The sequence below is a fragment of the Dasypus novemcinctus genome, chromosome 2, assembly GCF_030445035.2.
Source record: "Dasypus novemcinctus isolate mDasNov1 chromosome 2, mDasNov1.1.hap2, whole genome shotgun sequence".
Lineage (NCBI taxonomy): Eukaryota > Metazoa > Chordata > Mammalia > Cingulata > Dasypodidae > Dasypus > Dasypus novemcinctus.
In genome coordinates this window covers 77814238-77836302 of record NC_080674.1, presented here as the reverse complement: position 1 = coordinate 77836302, position 22065 = coordinate 77814238, and the positions used below count along the sequence as shown (strand labels likewise).

The window sequence follows — 22065 nt, the reverse complement described above, 5'->3', positions numbered from 1 at the left end:
TGAGCAAAAAGGATGGTTTCTTGAGATGGAATCTACTCCTAGTGAAGACGCTGTGAACATTGTTGAAGTAACAAAGAACATAGGTCACATAAACTTTGGTTGATAAAGCAGGGTTTGATAGGATTGATTCTAATTTTGAACATTCTACTGTGGGTAAAATGCTATCACATAGTATTGTATGCTACAAAGAAATCTTTTGTGAAAGGAAGAGTTGAGTGAGGTGACAAACTTCATCATTGTCTTATTTTAAGAAATTGCTACAGCCACCCCAACCTTCATCAACCACCCAACATTGCCATCAACATTGAGGCAAGCACTTCTGCCAGCAAAAAGATCAGGCTCAGATGATGATTAGCATTTGTTGGCAATAAAGCATTTTTGAATTAAGGTATGTGCATTGTTATTTTAAATGTAATACTATTGTACACTTAATAGACTATGGTATAGTGTAAACATAAGTTGTTTTATTTTTAAAGATTTTTAAATTATCTCCCCTCCCCCCCCATTGTCTGCTCTGTGTCCATTCCCTGTGTGTTCTTCTGTGTCTGCTTGCATTCTTGTCAGTGGCAATGGGAATCTGTGTCTTTTTTTTTGTCTTTATTCTGTGTCTTTTTGTTGTGTCATCGTGCTGCGTCAGCTCTCCGTGTGTGCAGCGCCACTCCAGGGCAGGCTGTGCTTTTTGCACACGGTGGCTCACCTTGCAGAGTGCACTCTTTGCGCGTGGGGCTCCCCTACATGGGGGACACCCCTGTGTGGCATGGCACTCCTTGCGCGCATCAGCACCATATGTGGGCCAGCTCCACATGGGTCAGGAGGCCCAGGGTTTAACCCTGGACCTCCCATATGGTAGGCAGATGCTCTATCAGTTGAGCCAAATCTGCTTCCCTAAACAGAAGTTTTATAAGCAACAGGAAACCAAAAAATTTGTATGATTCACTTTATTGCAGTGATCTGGAACCAAGTCTGCAATATTCCCAAGACAGTCTGTACTATTCTCCGAGGCACAGAGAAATATCTTGCCTGAGATAAGCTAAGAAGTGACAGAGTCAGAATTCAACATGGGCCTACACCATTAGCCATTTGACTGTGTGGCTTCTTCAATATAAATTAAAGCAGTGAGACTTCTTTTTCCCCAAGCAGATTGACAAAATTTTCAAAGATTGATCGCTCCAAGCGTGAACAAGCATTTCAGGAAACATGTGCAGGCATACTATTTTGATAAAAAAATAAATTATTGAAGACAATTTGGCAATAGTTATCAAAATTTAAATGTGCATCTCACTACTTTGAGGCCATTCTACTTTGAGGAACTTATCCCACAGAAATACTTACAAAGGTATATGTACACAGATGTTTGATACAACACTACTTTAATAGCAAAAACAGTAAATAAGTTTAAAATGAGACAACTTAAGGAGCCAATGGGAGAGACTTAGCTAAATGTATATGATTATCCAAAATATTAAATAGTCTGTACCCTTTAAAAATGGAAGTCAACATGTAGATGCAGACATGGGAAGCATTGTTGGGGGAGCAGATGTGGCTCACATAGTTGAGCGCCTGCCTCCCATATGGGAGGTACTTCCTGGAAACAAAAAACAAAAAAAACAACAACAAGCAAATCAAACGATAAAACCAACTCAGAGAAGCTGATATGGTTCAGTGGTTGAGTGCTGGTTTCCCACCTACAAGAACCCAGGTTCAGTCCCTGGCACCTCAAAACAAAACAAAACAAAACATATTGTTGGGAAGCAGATGTAGCTCAAGTGGTTGAGCACCTATTTCCCAATTATGAGGTCCCTGATACCTCCTAAAAACAAAATAAACAATTCTCATCAGGGAGCAGATGTAGCTCAGTGGTTGAGTGCCTGCTTCCTATGTACAAGGTCCTGGGCTTATCCCTGGTACCTCTTTAAAAAAAAAAATCGCAAAAAAACCATATTGTTAAGTGAAAAAAGAATGACCCAGAATATGGCACCATTTATGTAAATACATATGGTGTGAGCATCACAGCATTTCTTTTTAGAAGAAGGAAGAATGAAGCTACAGCTTTCCTTCTCCCTGCTCCCTCCCTCAGGAAACAAATAAAAACACGTAGCTCAGAAAGTTGTTAAAAAAAAAAAAAGTCAGCTGTTATTTATAAATCAATCACACTACAAAATAGTTATTTTTAAACACAACTCCAGTTTGGAGTCAAGTACCTTTCAAATATGTTGCTAATCACACCCACTTCAGTGCTGTTTTCCAAACAGATATGGTTCAAACCTAGTAAAGACTTAAAATTTCATATTTGATAACATATGAACAAAACTGACAATAAATATTCCAACAATAAATTTTTCAAACAATAATTATAAAAAATACAAAGTGGTAAATGGTTTTCTTAGTTGCAAAAACAGTCTATTACTCATACTACCCGAATATTTCAAAGTCAATATAACGTTATACAAAATTTGTATTTACAAGTTTAAAATTCTTATTAGATTTTCCTTGAAGTAATGATGATACATGCAAAAGCTCAAAGAAATCATTCAAACTCCCATAAGTCAACAAACAGATTTCACTCATAGGTGATCATCAAAGAAGAGGCACAAAGCATTCTGTTTGCCTCTTTCTTTTTCAAAAACTATTATGGTACCTCACCAATAGAAGAAAACACTCAGTCACTTGGTCTTCAAACACTGGTACATAAGTATCACACAGATACAGATTCCTGGGCCCTGCTCCCAGAGAGTCCAATTACTGAGTCTGAGAAACCTACATTTTAAACAAGATCCACCATGATTTCGAAGAGCTGAAGTACATGAAGACAATGCTTGAGTCTACTGTCTATCCCTGATGCGTTGCTCTTGGTTGGAAACCTGATGCTGGGCAGCTTACCTCTTTCGTTTCCTCATCTCAGACCCTTATGCCCAAAAAGGTTAGGATTGATGCCAGATGAAAAGAAATGTAGTTTCAGCTAAGAAATTAGTCTTCATGCCAGGAGTCATTTTGCCAAGGCATGGGGTTTCTGTTTTTGGCCACCTTCTGAAATACTGCTTCTGTTGTCAGTTTCTTGGAGCATCTGAGTAAAGGAATTCTGAAATTGCTAACATCTACCTTGATTCAGGCAAACAGGGAAGCTTCTAGCAATCCTGAGAGGGGTGGCACATATACACCGTAGGTGTCGAGACCTGCTCGGTTAGAAAACAGTAGGAACATCCACCATAGCCTTATGCAGGGTCCAAGCCCTATAGTAAAACTTCCATCTGGGGAGCTAGAAAACTCAATAGGAGGTTTTAACACTGATTAAACTCGAAGAATAAGAGCTGGATTTCCCAGAGGTCTTCCTTGAGGTGAGGGTTACTTGCATCCGCTGTACAGTGCGGACGCTTCGGCAAAGGAGAGCATTCTTTGCGTGATCCCTGAAGTCTTTTGAGACAAAGTAATAGACAAAGGGGTCGATGCAGCTGTTGAGGGTGGAGAGGCAGAGGGCGATGATGTACAGGGCATAGATATAGCTCTGTCCCTGGCTTTTAATCAGGAAATAATGCACGACCAGGAGAAGATTGCTAGGAGTGAAGCAGATCAGGTACATGGCCAGGACAGTGACAATGAGCTTGATGGCTCTCTGCCTCTTCTTTACTGAGTTTTCATCCATGGCAGAAGATCGGAGCGTTCTGATCATCAGCACGTAGACAGAGGCCGTGAGGAGGGCTGGGAACAGAAAGACTCCAATGGCCAGAGAGAGGAAGTAATTGAACATGTCCCCCACCAACACCTCCTTAGGCAAAACATCATGGCAGGTGGTGATGTTAAGGGCTGGAATGTAGACGGTCTGCTCCACGACGTACAGGGGGATGGTCACCAGCAGAATCAGCAGCCACACGCCCAGGGAGACACCGAGGGCCACGTTGGCCTTCCTCATGGGCAGCACCATGGGCTTCACGATGACCCAGTACCTCTGCACGCTGAGGCAGGTCATGAAGAGGATGGAGCAGTACATGTTGCCAAAGAAAAAGCTAACCAGCACCTTGCACATAGCTCTCCCGTAAGTCCAGTTGTTGCCATGAATGTGGTAGGCGATCTTCAAGGGGAACCAGATGACAGAGAGGAGGTCGGCCAGGGCCAGGTTGGCCATGTAAATCACGGCGGGGTGCTTCTTCTGCGTTCGGAAAAGAAAGACCCACAGGGCCATGCCATTACTTGGCAGACCAACCACAAACACAATTGTGTAGACAACCGGCAGGAAGACAGTCGTCAGCTTCCCGGTGAGGACGGAGGCAGAAAAGTTATCCACGGAGAAGCCTGGGTCCACTGTAATTCCTCTTCCAGTGGCTTGCGGTGGGCCATTATTTACACCAATAAGACTTCTTCCTTTAGAAGTCCCATTGACTCCTGTACAAGAAAGGCAAGACAGGCGGGGTCATTACAGAAATGAGCAGTTCTGCAGCAATGCTGATTTGTTCACATAAAAACACTTCAGAAATGAAGACGGAAACACACCATCGGAGGATTACCCAAAATGCTTACAAGGGCTTTTTCTAAATTGGGGGATTAATAGGATTTCCACTTTCTTTGGCATACCTCCATATATTATCTGACTTTATTGTTACTATTTTTGCAGTGAATTTTTTTTTTAATTAGGGGATTGTGGGATGTGCAGGGAATACAGCATTGGCTTCTAAGAATCTTGAAGACTGTTATTATTTCCATTGATTTTTGTAAACTGTCCATACTCATTAGTTCCCAATTGTTATCCCACGTCCACCAGCAGTCCCTCCTTGAAGGGCCAACAAATAAAAATCAGTTTAGGACTGTGCAGTAATTCCTTTCCAAAGCAAATGCCCCGGTGCCCAGGAAAGCAAGCCCTATTCTGACACCAGCTTTCTAGTTTCTCGCTTCAGAGTGGCTGTCACTCCCACGCCAGCCCTGGGCCAGGATCCAGCCTGGCCCATCAAGCATTCCTTACCCAGAGCCCTGCTCAGGGAGATTCCCAGAACATAAGGGAATCGCCACCCACACGGACAGCCAGCCAGGGGCAGACTCCGTGTGCTGCCTCCCTGGAGACCTCAAGGTGGGTGAACGGATGATAAACCTGTGTTCTGACTGTCCCTGCCCCTCACCCATTTTATGACTTTAGCGTTGAAAAGCGCAAATAAGTGAATGGCCTGTCCAGCCCACATCCTGTCCCAACTAAGTGTGTGGAGAAGAAAGAGAAGGAGGGACAATGTGAGGACACTTAATTCTGAGGAAGAGGAGGCCTTCACAATGCGAGAAGTCAGAGCAATTTGCACCTTAATATATACCAGAGAGGACATTCAACATACAGGACATTCAACATATAAGTCTGTCTAATAATTTTTATGCTTAGTCCTCACTATATCCTCTTTGAGCTTTTTGCTCATGTTCAACAGGTTATCACTTTTTTTTTTTCAAAGCCTCCCTACTAAGGAGTAACAGTAGTTAGCCTGACCGAGGGTTAGCAGGTGTAGAGATTAACATTTCACTTTTCACTTAGGATAGACCTATCTCTATTATTCCAATTTATTTTATAAATTTTTAAAAAGAGGAAATACTGTTTTATAATTTAAACAAACCTAATGTACATTTCACAGGGGTTTTCCCCCTAAATACTTGTCTATAACCCACAAGAAGAAAAACATTCTACATAGTAACCAGACTCCCAATATATATATCCATAATAGAAACAAAAGTTTTACAAAGTAATAATTGCCCTACCCTTACTACACAGGGTGCACTCCAATTCTATCTACTACATCCCATTCTTTTTGTATAAAAAGCCAGTCACCACACACTACATTGATTTCATGACCCACTTACTGTTTTCAACATCACGGTTAGCAGTGACCAACTTGAAGCACCCAGGAGAACAGTGACAATGCATTTGAGACCCGGGACTCAGAGGAACTCACCCCTCACCCAAGAATGTCATGGGGCCCTGTGTGTGATTTCTTTAAGTCCAGGACTGTTTATAATTCCTTTATAGTCCCCACAGTACCTTGGCGTAGTTCTAGACACAGAGTGTAGAGTTTGATACTATTTATGAATCCAAAAAGAGATATAGATTATATTTGTGAACTAATCTGTGCCTCTGGGTGTGATACCCTTTCACTGTATTAGATTCAGCTGAGATGCTTTGATTAAATTATGTTAAGATTAGGGCTTTGATTCAACCACGTTATTAGGGTGACTCAGTTTGAGTCCCTGCCCTCTTTGGGGGCTATATAAATGGACATTGACTCAAGAAGAATACAGAAGAGAAAATACTCAGAGGGAGAGAGACAGCTCTTTAGACACAGCAGAGAGATGAGCCAATCGCCTGACAGTCTACAGCTGACCTTGTGAAGAGACCAGAGCAGCTGAGCCTGGAAAGAAATGAGCCCCAGGAAGAGAGACAAACCCTATGCCAGCCTACAGCTGAGGCTGGAAGAAGCTGGATCCACGGAGCCTCAGGAGGGAAGAGGAAGGCTGAACCCTTGCAGACGTTGCCCACCATCTTGCTTCAATACGTGGCAACAGACTCTGGGCGAGGAAGTAACCTCGAGTTGGACTCTTTAGGACCTTGTAACTGTAAGCTTTTGCCCTAAATAAATACCCTTTATAAAAACCAACAGAGTTCTGGTGCTTTGCACTGGTACGCTTTTTGGGTATGTGTTCACCTCACTTGGAGATGGATTTGGCACTCCACTAGCCACACCGATGAAGGAAATGAGGGACAACCAAGAGCCAAAACTACTCCCTGCCACATTTCTTTATAGCCATGGCCTGGCCCAGTTAGTGCCAAAACCACACAGAGACACCGGCAAGGGATTACAGGGGTACAGCTCTAGAAAATAAAACCACCTTAATATAAATAGCTGCTAACTGTTAATAAGGGCTTGTTATGTGCCCAGTATTGCTCCCAGCACTTTACCTACATAAACTTATTTTATATTCACAACACCTGGAAGTAAGGCACTATTATAATCTACATTTTAGAGATGCGTAAACTGAGGCATCTTGTCCAATATTTAAAAAACAGTTGTAAGGTGAGGGAGTCAGGAGTCAAACCCAGCTTGTATATTTCTAGAATCTCTGGTTTTAACCTCTAGACCACACTGCAGCTCAGAGTCCCTTAACTGAGGTAACTTGCTGGAATCCCTTGAGACCAGTGGTGACTCCATGCAACATATTTACTCAAACAGAAAATTTAAAACATTGCTCCTTATCATTTTTAAAACCACCCTCTTTAAATTAGCCCCACCCCAAGTAATTTATTTATTTATTTGTATTAATATTAACATGTTCTGGAAGTCTTTACCAGGTGTAAGAGAATCCTGCAAAACTCTCCACCTGGGGAAACAGATGTGGCTCGAGCGATTGAGCTCCCGCCTTCCACATGGGAGGTCCCAGGTTCAGTTCCCACTGCCTCCTAAGGACAATGAGCAAGACAGTGAGCTGATGCGATGGGCTGGCATGGAGAGCAGACACAACAAGATGACACACCAAGGAGGAAAACATAATGATAGGCTCAATAACGTAGAGAGTGGAGGTGGCTCAAGTGATTAGGCATCTCCCTCCCAAATGGGAGGTCCCAGGTTTGGTTCCTGGTGCTTCCTAAGGAGAAGAAGAGGACACAATGAACAGACACAGCAAGTGCAAACAATGAGGAAGTGGGGAAAAATAAATAAATCTTAAAAAAAAAATTCTCCACCCGTCTGAAAAATATTCACCACTTCTCTAGAGAGAGGGGTATGGCAAAGCTGGTAACTGTAAATTGTGACAAGGGAGGAACCAATGCTTCCCCCTCGCTCAGACATATGAAGGCCTTACTTAGTAAGACTCCTACGAGCTACCTTAGCTTCTCCCAGAATTGAGAGTATAAATTTGTTGTCTGAAACAAGTGAAATATGTTAAACATGCAAAGACATCAATTTGGTTTTTGTACAGTTTGTCAGACTGCAGTGAAAACCTTTAACCCACTTGCCATCTTTCCCCCACTAAAGAAACAGCAAAACTGCTAAATTAAGGCTTGGTATTAGGTAATATGGAAAAACATTTTTCTTTTGGGGAAAAAAAAAAAAGATAGGCATTATGTCAGGAAACTACTCTTAAGAGACAATTAGGGGAGAGTGGATATAGCTCAAGTGGATGATCGCCTGCTTCCCATCCATGTACAAGGTCCTGGGTTCAATCCCCGGTACCTCTAAAAAAAAAAAGGGGGGGGGGCAGGAATAAAGAAAAGGGAAATATTTCTAAAAATAAATAAATGAAGTACTACTAACATGCTACAGTATGAACTTTGAAAACAGTATGGTAAGTCAAAGAAGTCAGTCACAAAGGACCTCATATTATATGATTCCATTTATATGAAGCATCCAGAGACAGAATTAAATAGATTAGTGTTTGCCTAGGACTGGGAAGGATGGGGTGAAAGGAGGTGATGGCCAAGGGGTACAGGGTTTCATTTAGGTATAAAAAAAATATTCTAAAACTGATTGTGGTGATGGTTGCACAACTCTGTGAATATACTAAAAGCCACTGAATGGTATACTTTAAATGAGTAACTTGCTCGGTATCCAAATTTTAGCTCAATAAAACTATAAATGAATAAGTAAATAACATGAGGAGGGGCAGGAAGTAGGTTGGCCGTGAGTTAATAATTACTGAAGCTGAGTGATATAGGGTTATATATGGAGATATATATGGGGTTCATGATAATATCCTATTTTTCTTTGTTTAAATTTTTCCTTAAAAAACAAGCATATACCAGGTCAGGAGGGTTCATATATAAGGTCAAAATCTGTTTAATACAAGAAGGATGAAAAAGAGAGGGAAAAAAATAGGAGCAAGGGAAACAATATAACAAAGGAAATATGGCTTTGTTTAGCTGCACTAATTCCTAAATAATAATAATAATAATAATTTTTCCTAAGAACATTCCAACATACAACCTTGAGTGGTCTCAGTCAAAACCACTGTTCATAGTAACAGTGTTCCTCTTACTAGTCCTAGAACACAAACAGCAGCGTGTGTTTTAGTTAGAACACTGGAAAATGTCAAGATGCTCTAAGGTTCTTGAAGCCCTTTCAGCATGGTGCATGGAGATGTTGGGCCTGAACAGTGTCCTATACCATTCACCAACACTCACAGAACTTGCTTAGAGAAATGATGCTATGCCAGCTTCCAACTGTATAACCTCATCTGTAAACCAGGTACAGCAGTTTGCCATTATTTATGATTCCAAAAATAGATACTGGATTATATTTGTAAACTGGTCTATACCTGGGCGTGCTTAAATTACGTTTAGGGCTTTGACTGGGCCACGTTAGTAGGCTGTTGAGTCTCCGCCCATTGGTGGGCGGGACTCACAGATAAAAAACATGGCAAAGGACAGAGTTGGAGTTTTGATACTGCAGTTTTGAGCTGGAGCCCCGGGAAGTAAGCACACAGAGGAGCTTGGTCATGAGCAAAGAGAGAATCGAGCCCCGGGGGGAGAGATAGCTGATAGATAAAGAGATATAGCCTGATAGTCCACAGCTGGCCTTGTAGAGACAGGCAAAGCCTAGAGAGCCTCATAGTCTACAGCTGACCTTGTGGAGAAAACAGGGTTGCTGAGCCCAAAAAGAAATGAGCCCCAGGAAGAGAGGAACCCAGGAAGCCAGAACCCTGCCAGAGATTGGCAGCCATCTTGCTCCAGCACACGGCAATTGACTTTAGTGAGGGAAGTAAATTATGCTTTATGGCCTGGTAACTGTAAGCTTCTACCCCAAATAAATATGCTTACAAAAGCCAACAGATTTCTGGTATTCTGCATCAGCACTCTTTTGGCTAATACACCAGGTAAAATCATATATATATCCACCGGGTTGAAGAGCAATGAAACACATGTATGAAGTTTAAACACACATAAAGTACCTGGTGCTCCCTGAGTATTCCTGTTTCTAGGCCTGCAATCAACAATACTTGCCCAAGAATGCAAGCATACACATCCACAGATGCTCAATGCAGCATCCACCCCAACGAATTACAAATTACCAGGAAACAACCAATATTGATCAGCCCTGCATTCCTAACTTCTGATATCCCTAGCAGTCCATAGTACTAATAATAGACTAGAAATGAATATCAAAATGAAAGATGAGCACAATATACTGCTAATTGAAAAAAAAAAAAGCAACTGGTAGAACAATAGAACATGTTCCCATTTGTGTAACCAAAGTATAATATACATTTATTTGCAAAATCTAAAGACTAGAAGGATACCCATATCAAGCTATAAACAGTGGGCATCTCTGGGAACAGAATGGAGAGAAAGGGAGAAATTTCCCTTTTCACCTGCACCCCTCCATATGGCTTGGATTTTTTTCTCCATAAGAGTGCAAACTGATATAACCTTTATAGAGGGCAACTGGGCAAATATGTCAAAACGTAAAATATGCCTGCCTTGTGACCTAGCAATTTACTTCTAGGAATTTTTCCTGTACATATACTAGCTAAAAGTATTATATGTACCAGAATATTCACTGGAACATTGTTTATCATGGTGAAAAAAATTTTAAATAATCTCAACATCCATTAAAAGACTGGCTTAGTAACTTATGACATTTTTGAAATGAACAACTTTCCTCCTACAAAAGTATAAACAGAGAAGTTAATGTGGCTCAAGCATTTAGGCACCCACCTACCACATGGGAGTTCTGGGTTCGATTTTTGGTGCCTTCTAGAGAAGATGAGTGAGCTGGCAAGCTGGCAGGATGGGCTGGAGCAGTAAGCTGACATAACAAGATGACACAACGAGGAGACACAGAGTAAACACAATGAGAGACACAACAAAGCAGGGAGCAGAGGTGGCTCAAGTGATTAGCACCTCTCTCCTACATGGGATGTCCTGGGTTCAGTTCCCGGTGCCTTCTAAAGAAAAGACAAATGCACAACAAGCAGACACAGAGAACAGACAGCACAAACAACAGGGTGGGGAGGGGGGTATAAATTAAATAAACCTTAAAAAAAAAAAAGTACAAACAGATTTCTATACACTGACCATGAATAGATTATATTAGGTAAAAATAATTGCAGGACAAAGTATGTACAGTATGGTTCTTCTATTACTATAGAATCTGTATTTATGCATTTAGTTGAGCATAGAGGGGAGAGAAAATGTGTCAATTTTCACTTTTTCTTTAGTTCTTTCTAATTTGTACAATTTTGAAAAATACATGTAAAACTTTTAAAAGCAGTACTTGTTTATGTAACATATGTAATCTAAAGTTCCCTTAAAAATAAAAAAATAATAATTTTAAAAAAGCACTACTTATTCTTTAACTTTTTATTTTGAAACAATTTTAACAGTACAGTTGCAAAACAATAAAACTCCATAAAAAGAGCTCTATCATATTCCACCCCAATACCAGATCCAACAATTCCAACATATTACCACCTTCGCTGAATCATTCCATTCATCATCCCTATCTATCTATGCATCCATTATCCATCCATCCACCCATCCACTGTCTATCCACTATCCATCCATTCATTTTCCAAACACTTGAGCAGGTTGTATACAGTTTACTCCTTGAATGCATAACACTTCATGCACATTTTCTACGAATAAGTACATTCATTCACCAAATCCAAGAAATGCAATGTTGATATAAAATTTGCCGTCTATATTTCAACTTTTTTCTCATGTCCCAATAATGTTCTTTTGAGCCTTTTCTCAAACTCCATTCATCCACTCAGTATCATGTATTGCATTTTACTGCCATTATCTCTTTAATTCCTCTCTCTTTTTAAATGGTACAAGGAAGCGGACTTGGCCCAATGGATAGGGCATCCACCTACGACATAGGAGGGTCCACGGTTCAAACCCTGGGCCTCCTGACCCACGTGGAGCCAGCCCATGCGTGGTGCTGATGCGCGCAAGGAGTGCCCTGCCATGCAGGCGTGTCCCCCACTAGGGGAGCCCCACGCTCAAGGAGTGTGCCCCGTAAGGGGAGCTGCCCAGCATGAAAGAAAGTGCAGCCTGCCCAGGAATGGGGCCACACACATGGAAAACTGACACAACAAGATGACGCAACAAAAAGAAACACAGATTCCTGGTGCCGCTGATAAGGATAGAAGCGGTCACAGAAGAACACACAGCGAATGGATAGAGAGAGCAAACTGGGGCGGGGGGGGGCGGGGGGATGGAAGGGGAGAGAAATAAATAAAAAATAAATCCTTAAGAAAATAAAAAATAAAAAAATAAACTGCACAAACATACAATATGAATCTTCCCATCTTACCCCCTCCCAAGCATATCATTCAGTGGAATTAAACACATTCCCAGTGGTGCATTACCCTCACCGCCATCCATGACTAGAAATTTCTCTTCACCCCAAACAGAAACCCTACACTCATTTTACATGAACACTCCACTGCCTCTACCCCTGACCCCTGATAACCTGTACCATATTTCTATCTGAGTTTGAGTATTCTGATATATTCCTTGTGGTCACCAAGGGAGAGCCTAAATTTAACATCCTAAATCTATAATAACATCATTTGCTTTGATACCAACTTACAACTTCAATAGCAAACATAAATTATGTTCCTTTAACTCTCCATCCCCCTACCTTTATGTAGTTCTTGTCACAAATTACATGTTATACATTGTTTCAAATTACATGTTATACATTGAGTTCAAAACCACTAATTTTTTGGGAAGTGGATTTGGCTCAATGGTTAGAGCATCTGCCTACCACATGGGAGGTCCAAGGTTCAAACCCAGGGCCTCTTGACCTGTGTGGATGAGCTGGGCCATGCGCCGTGCTGATGTGGCAAGGAGTGCCCTGCCATGCAGAGGTGTCCCCCCGCGTGTGGGAGCCCCGTGCAGAAGGAGTGTGCTCCATAAGGAGAGCTGCCCAGTACAAAAAAAGTGCAGCCTGCCCAGGAATGGCGCCACACACATGAAGAGCTGATGCAGCAAAATGATGCAACAAAAAACCAAGACACAGATTCTGGGTGCCACTGACAAGAATACAAACAGACACAGAAAAACACACAGGGAATGGACACAGAGAGCAGACAACTGGGGAGGCAAGGAAGGGGAGAGATATAAATAAAAATTAAAAATAAATAAATAAAACCCACTAATTTTTTCATTATATTTTGCTTGCCTTGTAGATCCTGTACGAAGTAGAGTAACAAATCAAAAATACAATAGTACTGGCATTTATATTTACCCACATTGTTATCCTCACCTGAGAGCTTTACTTTTTCTGGACTTCAATGGGCTTCCAGCTGTCTATTGTCCTTTCCTTTCAACCTTGAGCATCTCTCATAGGGCAGGTCTAGTGGTGATGAACTCCCTCAGCTTTTGTTTATCTGGGAATGTCTTAACTCCTCCCTCATTTTTGAAAGACAGTTTTGCCAGGTACAGAATGCTTGGTTAGCAACTTTTTGCCTTCAGCAGTTTAAATATGTCTTCACACTGCATTTTTGCCTCCATAGTTTCTGATGAGAAATTTGCATTTAACCTTATTGAGGCTCCTTTGTATTAACATGTTACTTCTCTCTTGTGGCTTTCAGAATTCCCTCTTTATCTCTGGCATTCAACCATTTGACTATAACATGGTGCAGTGTGGGTCTATTGGGGTTTATCCTGTGGAGTTCATTAAACATTTTGAATGTATAAATGTATGCCTTTCATTAAATTTGGGAAGTCTTCAGCCATCATTTCTTTGAATAGTCTCTCTTTCTTCTCCTTCTGGGGCTCCCACACGCATATATTGGTATACTTGATGGCGTCCCAGAGAATACTCAGGCTCTGTTTACTTTTCTTCTTTCTGCTCCTTGGACTGGATGATTTCAATTGCCTTAGCTTAAAGTTCACTTATTCTTTCTTCTGCTAGCTCCAATCTGCTGCTGAACCCCTTTAGAGAATTTTTAATTTCTGTTACTATTGGTTTCTTTAAAATATTTTCCTTTCTTTGCATTCATTCCTTTTTCCTGGTTTTATTATTTTAGTGTACTGTTACTGGAATTTAGACTGTGAGGCTTCTGGTTCCTCAACCTTGTATGCAGTTAATGTTATGACAGAACTTTCCTTAAATACCAGGAACTAATAAAAAAAAAAAAAAGAGGAAGAGGAGAAGGAGATAGGTCAGGGGGAGGAGGAAGTCTACGCAGATTGACCTGTGCAAGTGCTCTTTTCAGGGCTTATCCATATAATGAGTTTAGAGAAGAGCTCCAGACTAAAGCATAGGGGCCTCCCTTATATGAGGTGTGCGAGTAACCCTTGGAATTCCCCAGTTAACACAGTTCCTAGGAAACAGTTTCCTCAGGGTCCTGGGTAGTGCACTGTACGTCCTGAGGCCAGCAATCCCTTGCCCCAGGCAGGACTGCTGAATGTTTGACTGTTCTCCCACAGTGTTCTGTAAGAAAGCCAGGTGAGGTGCCTTCTATACTAACAGTTCTGGGATGGCAAGTCCCTCAGGCCACCACCAGACAGATGGTTAGGCGTACACACTCCTAGTATGTGCACAAGGGTCACTCTGCTCCCTCTGGTACCAGACAGGGATCAGCACTGGGAGAACGGGTTAGCTCCAAGCCAAGCCAATGAGGGGCTGGCCAGGGCACCAGGAGAGCCAACCACTTTTAAGTTGGCTTTTTCTTGATTTAGTACTTGTCCTGTTACTGCAATCCTTTAACTGTTTTCTGGAACTTTCAGAAAGATTTTTTTCACCAGTTCTTGCTGGATGTTCAGTTCTGTTATTTTAAGTGTACGCCTCCCATGGCCCACCCTCTTGGTCAAACCAAATACAGACTAAGTACTTTGTGGTAATCCTCTTCCTCCTTCTCCTCTTACCCTTCCCTCTACTAATCCTCTACCCCACTTTTCTTTTTCTCCCAACCTTTAGGAGCGCAGGCTGAAAACAAACTTTTGTACCTTTCCCAAGGTGTGATTTCAGTAAATTTTCTTAAGTGTGTTTTCAGGATAAACTGGTTTTTTTTTTCCCCTCTCTTAACACTTGCTCAGTTAATAAAACCATAAAAAAACCAAACACAGACTTAACTAAAACATCACCTATCAAAGTTAATTGGTAACTACAAGTCAAGTAAGTCCCTAAATGCAGCCAAATAAAATTTAAAGTCCCATCTTCATGTTCATTGCTGTGTTCTTCCTAATTAGAAAATATTGGAAATAACTCATTTGTCTATTAACAGAGGACTAATGGTTTTCTTTTGCTATTTTTAAAAAATTTTATTGAAGCATATCATTCATACATGAACATACATAAACAATAAGTGTATAGTAAAAGTTGTGAACTTACAAAACAAACATGCACAACATCATACAGGAGTCCCATACATCCACCCGCCACCAACACCTTGAATTGCTGTGAAACATGTTATAGATTATGAAAGAAAATTGTCAAAATATTACTAACTATACTCCATATCTTACATTTGGTGTATGCTGCCCCCCAACCCATCCTCTTATTATTTTTCAAATATGTTTATATTAACAAAAGTTGTGAACTTCAAAACAATCATGCACATGTGTAGAATTCCCATACAACACCCCTTCACCAACACACCACACTATGGTGGGACATTTGTTACAGATTATGAGATAATATCGTCAGACTATTAACACCAACCATGGCCCATAGCGTAAATTTGGCACACTTTTTCCATACACCACACCCTCCATTATCAACACAATACATCTTTGGCATTGATGCAAATATATTACAGCATTGCTGTTAACCACAGTCTTTAGATCACACCATTGTATTTTTCCCCTGCTTCTCCACATTTCCACCACCCTGAAATAGTGACATACAATCACTCTAGCTCATAGAAGGACACTCTTGCCTCTGTACCATCAACCACGATTCTCATTCACTTCTCGGTTCACTGTGTTAATCGGTCCCTAGGTTTTTCTCCAGCTTTCTTTCAACTGACATTTACATTTCAAGAATACCCTTTTCAGCCAAAATCCCTTTTATAAACCAGCTGCTAATCACTATAATGTGTTACGATCAACTCTATCCATTTCCACACTTTTACAGCCAAGTTAATTAAAACTTCTACATACATTAGAATCCTTCTCAGCCCTCCTGTTATCTCTTAATAACCTATACTCTAGGTTTAACTCATGCACTTATTGTTCATATTTAATTCATAATAAGGCTATGCAATATGTTCTTTTGTGAACAGAGGACTAATTTTTAAATTGCTATATCCTCCTATAACATTTTAGAATCATTATAAACACTTCATATTCACATGCTACTGATCAGTATATATAATTTCATACTTGTACAAAAAGACTTTCCACATTTGTGAAGACATTTTATGCTTGTATATGGGAAAGCATCTGAAAAGATAAACACCAAGAATGGGTCCTCATATATATATATATATATATATATTTTTAAAGATTTATTTATTTATTTAATTTCCCCCCCTCCCCTGGTTGTCTGTTCTTGGTGTCTATTCGCTGCGTCTTGTTTCTTTGTCCGCTTCTGTTGTCGTCAGCGGCACGGGAAGTGTGGGCGGCGCCATTCCTGGGCAGGCTGCACTTTCTTTTCACGCTGGGCGGCTTTCCTCACGGGCGCACTCCTTGCGCGTGGGGCTCCCGCACGCGGGGGACACCCTGCGTGGCACGGCACTCCTTGCGCGCATCAGCACTGCGCATGGCCAGCTCCACATAGGTCAAGGAGGCCCGGGGTTTGAACCGCGGACCTCCCATGTGGTAGAAGGACGCCCTAACCACTGGGCCAAAGTCCGTTTCCCAATATTTTTTTTAATGTAATATTTTTACAGAATCAATAATAAAAAAATTAAATTATAAAAAAAAAAAAAAAAGATAAACACCAAAATATTAGAAGTGGTATCTATGGGTACCCAGCTTAGGGGCAATTTTAATTAAACTGTTACATTTTCTTCTCATTTTTCACCTACAATGATGATATATTATTTGTATAATTAAAAGCCGACAATAAAGAGCATAAATTCCAGTCTCCAAAAAAGAAATGGAATTACAGCTCACGGGGGACCTCCCATTCCTGTAGTATGTCTGGGAGAAGCTGACAGGCAGCAGCAGGTCCCTAGGGGCACTTCTCTGGGCCTCCTTCCTTTTTCATTTGATATTTACAAGGTCCTGTAGGCGATGGAGACTGTGCTGGACCATGGTAATGGAGATGCTATGGTCCCTGGTCTCTAGAAATTTTCATGGTCCTATATGGAGACAGGTTAAATGTATTTACATACATAAATATCAATTACGTTGTGATAGGAAAGAGGGGTCCTGATGGCTTTTTCTTTCCTTGCTCTTCTTTGCAAAATTCAGTGTCTTCCTTGTAAAATGAGAAGGTTATACCCTAGGCTGAGTTCTCCTTTATGACGCAACCTTTCGGGGCAATATATTTGAGAAGAAAATCAAATCCAAAATCTGTCCCATAGCAAAATGAGACGCATGTGTAAGGAACAAGCTAAGAGGAAATTAGCAAAGTTGTATGCTCAGAGCAGAATGACCTTGGTAATGCTCTATTTGCTAGTCAAAATCAATTTAAAAGTTTCAAGTTGGGACAGAAACTGCATGTGTCCACTGAAACCTCTGTATTACTTAAGGAGCCTTTCAGGAAAGTTACCTGGCAGAGGACTAAAAGTATGCAGAGGCAAAAAGCCAAGGTGCAATATTAAATAGCTCTGGTTAACAAGTAACTTGGTGGTTTTTTTAAAATTAAACCAAGTTCACATTATACTCCAGGGATCTCCCTCCCCAATCCTCAAGACTCCTCACACTGTAAACAAGAGAGAGCAAGCCAAAGACTCAGGAAGTGCTTTATATGGTAACTGTTACCATAAACGTGTTCAATCATCTACATCCACAATTTTTTAAAAATGTGTGCACAAGCCAGGTTTTGCTCCTGAATTTTAAGTTCACAACTTGAGACAAAGGCAAATGGGGAAGTGTTAATCAGTTTTCAATATTTTCCTGAAAGAAATGAATGCCTTTCTTCTGATGTTGACCAATGAAATATGAAAACAGTGGTGTAGTTTTCAAGTTTATTACCATAACACCCTTTTCTGTAACTCCTAGAGGAAAAAGAATCACATTCTTCAATCTAATTCAAGGCAATGTGACTTGCATTTTCACATTGTCTTTACGAAGAGGAAGATAATAGTGAGAATCTGCCTTTTACATCAGGTCTGCAAAGTTCATAGAGAAATTAAAACCTCTCTTCCGAGGCTACCAGGGAGCCCTAAACAGCGGGTCTCCCTTAGCGCGATCTCAAGCCAAAGACCTCACCGCTCTGCTCATCGCGGAAGATTCCACTTCCAGAACCACAAGTCCGAGCACACACTGAGCAGCACACCCGCCGGCACCGCCCGGAATAGTCCTGTGCAGCTGTCCCCGGGCGCTGGCAGCCTCCTGCCTACACACCTGAGTAGCTGCAAGTGTGCCGTCCTGTGTGCCAGAGAAGGGCCGGGAATCCCAGGGCCGGAAGCCCCTTTCATCGAATATAATGCAGGGTCCAAACACACGTTAGCCCGCGTGGCGCCCGACTGGCCTAAACTCTAGGCTAAGTGGTGCTTACACCGAGCCGGGCCGGTGCTGATTTTCATGTCGGGGCCACCCCCGCCGTGCCGAGTTGCAGAGGGACCGGAGTGAGTCCTGAACACCGGGGATCGACCCCAAAGTGGGTGTTCCGCGGGTTGAAGATGTGCAAAAAGCGAGCTATGAAGTCACCAGGCCTCCGGCACGCACCCACCCCCACGGCCCGCGGGATCAAGTAGCAATTGCAGGGGTCCCAAGGGACCAGTCCGCAGCAAGTCGCCAGGGTGTGTGAAAAGCTCCTAATGACTTTGTGTTTGCAAAGACACCAGCCCCGGGGAGGAGAGGCTGAGGTTTTGATGCGGCGCTCATCCCTCCCCGCCGGTGCCCCACGCCGACAGCTGTGGGAGGAGGCTGTCCAGTTCGAGCCCCTCCGGTCAGTACCGTGACGCGTGATCACCTTTCTTTGGGGCATCTCTCAGCCGCCGCGGGACCCAGCTGGCTGCTGCCCGGTGCAGGGATCCCGCGTCAAAACAGCCGAGGGGCGGCTGCGGGGCGAGGGAAGCTGACGGGACGGCAGCAGCAGACCCTTCGCGCACCGACCCGCGCCCACCACCTGCCCAGCGAGCCCGGGACCCCGCGCGGTGCAAGGGCCAGGCACCCCAGTTCCTCAACCCTACGAGCTCGCTCTCCCTAAGTTTCTCACCTCTAGTGGTACAAAAGCAGGAGGCAGCCGCCGCCAGCAGAATGGCTGCCCGCAGCAACCACGCCGCGCTCCCGCCTCGCATCTTGCGTGCAGCCCCGGCGCCGGTCGGGCAGGAAATTCGCCCGCACAGATTGGAAGCTCCGAGCCTCTCTCCGCGAGAAAACCACTCTCACCTGCCCCTACCTGCAGCCTCTGCGCGCGTGCGCCCAGAGCCGGCTAAGTTTCACTGAAACCCGAGCTGCTGCGTGCACCTGCGGGAGGCCCCGCCCCCGGCCCCGCCCCGGCCACCTGTCCCTGCGCCCCGGCCGCGGTTCCCAAGGCCGCACGCCCGAGCCACCCGCGGCGGGGCTGGGTCGGTGAGTGGCTGCATTGGAATGCGAAGGGAAGGAGCGCACGCACGGCGGGTTCCTCCGGTCCCGGCGTAGCCTAGAGCCGCTTTAACCTTTCATTACTACTAGGAAGCCTGCGTCGTCAGCCTCCTTTCCGTTTCCTGTCAAAATGACGAGCTCGCCGTCCTTATCCTCAGCAACTGATACTTGAGGGGGCTTTCCACTGTAGTGGGACGAGGGCTTACCCCGCAGTTAATCTGCTGTGACCTGGAACAAACCTTTCCCCTCCACCCCTTCTTGTAGGCCGGTTTCCTCTATAAGATCAGGAGAAAACAGTTGAAAGCTGTTTTTGAAGTGCCATGGGCCAATGTAGGAAGAAGCATTATGCCATTTAATCCCCAAGGCAGTCCGTGCAATTCTCTCTCCCATATGCTTGTTCCCATTCTACGGACTAGATTGAGTTTAGACAGATTAGGTGAATTGCCCAGTTACAAAGTTAATAAACAGTTTATAAATGGCAATCACATTTAAGACCTAGCCCACGACTGCACTTGCTGCTTTAATCACTTTAATAAAGTGATTTAGTATTTATATAGAGGGTCTCTCATGCACTGGGAAGAGGGGAGAGAAGTGTGGGGCTGGGAATGGGTGCAAAAGGGCCTTCATGTCTTATTTTTTACTTACTTTAAAAAGGTAAAACAAAATGGACTTTTCTGTTACCATTTAAACTACTGGGTGCTGGAGGAAAAGAGAAGAGAGACATAGGTGTCCTCGGATATCTGAAGGAATCAGCATGTAGAAGAGGATGAGGCATGTTTTCGGTGGCCCCAGACAGCAGAATCCACAGGAAGACTGATTGCAGTTCCATGTAGAAAGAGATTTCTAACACTCCAGTGGGTCCCGGGGCGGAAGCTGCCTGGTGAGGCTGAGGGTGCAGTGCCGCAGGGTTTGCCGCAGGGGCTGGGGCATCTGTGGGAATGGGGAGAGGGAGTGCCCTCCCAGGGGTGAGTCCAGATAACCTCTGAGTCCACAATTCTCCATAAGGGCCAAAGTTTGGTGAGTCCATTGGTGATGCTAGTGATGACCGTTAATTTTTGAACAGCCATAAACTGAATGGCCACAGTCTCTAGGCTTCCCTGAGTTCCCGGGATGGAGCTGGCGTCTGAGTAGGGGCCTGCTTGCGATCTCTTACTGAACTCACCGTGGACCCAAGTCACTGAACTAATGTGGGCGCCAGGTAACCTGGTCAGATAAAATTTTATAAAATGTCATCTTAGCCAATTCCTTCAACCAAATCCTCAACAAAATATTTCCCCAGAGTAATTCTGTGCTGACAGAAGGGCTCATAAGAGCAGGAAAATAAATGACTGAAGAGAAGCAATTGGCCCTGAACGGAGCACAATGGAATGATTGTAGGAGTATGGACTGCTTTTTAAAAAAATCCTTCCCCTACACTCACACAGACAAGAGTGGCCTGGAGAAAGATAACCTGTGATGAGAAGATTATTTTTAATTCACTTTTCAGCAGCCACATACATCCCTTAGGGGGTCTCTCATTGCTATATCTCAAGTGAGTTGGCCTGGGAATGTGAAGAGAGCGTAGACTTTGAAATCATAGAACCCTGTAGCAAATTCTGGTTTTTCCTCTTAACATCTGTGTGACCTGTAACTAAGTACTTAATCCTCTCTAAGCTTTAGGTTCTTCACCTTTAAAAATGGAGTTACTATTTTTTACTTTAAAGATATCTTTAATTAAAATAAAAGACTAAATTGTGACAGTTTGATGGAGGGTAGCAGCTCAATAAAAGTTCTTTTGGTTTCCTTCTTTTCTCTCAGGGGTCTTCAGCCACTCAGCCTACACCCCAGTCTCAGGACACTGGCTCCCAGGGGCACACTCCTCAGGCCACACCCTATTTTCCTCCCTGATGGTGAACTTGACTTCTAGAGGGAGCAAAGGGGCTGTAATCATCCAGTCCAGGAGACAGTTCTCCTGATGGGGATCAGGTCCCTCCTGAGGTTCCCTCCCTAGGAGAGATATCCAAATCCCTTTTCTACAGAGTGCTTGTGAGGATTCAGTGTGCTTAAATGTCCATAACTTTTTAGCTCAGTTCCTGGTATATAGTAAGCACTCATGAAATAGTAGCAGAGGGCAGATGTAGCTTAAGTAGTTGAATGCTTTCTTCCCATGTATGAGGTCCCAGGTTTGTTCCCAGTGGGTATCTCCTAAAAACAAAAACAAATGAAAAAACCAACTCTCACTGGGGAGCAGATGCAGCTCAATGGTTTAGCACCTGCTTCCCATGTGCGAGGTTCTGGGTTCAATCTCTGGTACCACCTGAAAAAAAAAAAAAAGGAACTACCCTAAAATGACTGCCTCCCAGGAGGAATCTTTCTCTTTCCAGAGAAGAATGCATCAATGCCCAGCCTCTTTCCACTTAAATATTCACTGGCATGAAAGTGAAACTAGGAGTCTGCCTTGAATCATCAGAATTTCC

General features: G+C 43.0%; 1 protein-coding gene across 1 annotated transcript; it reads right to left on the bottom strand.

Annotated features, from left to right (window-relative positions):
- Positions 1-923: 923 nt before the first annotated feature.
- Positions 924-19531, bottom strand: F2RL1 (F2R like trypsin receptor 1). Its single transcript, XM_004466549.3, has 2 exons — positions 19242-19531; positions 924-4377 (listed from the first exon to the last, which is right to left on the bottom strand). Exons 1-2 carry the CDS (start codon positions 19321-19323, stop codon positions 3266-3268), a joined length of 1194 nt encoding a protein of 397 aa, XP_004466606.2. The 5' UTR covers positions 19324-19531; the 3' UTR covers positions 924-3265.
- Between the last annotated feature and the right edge of the window lie 2534 nt (positions 19532-22065).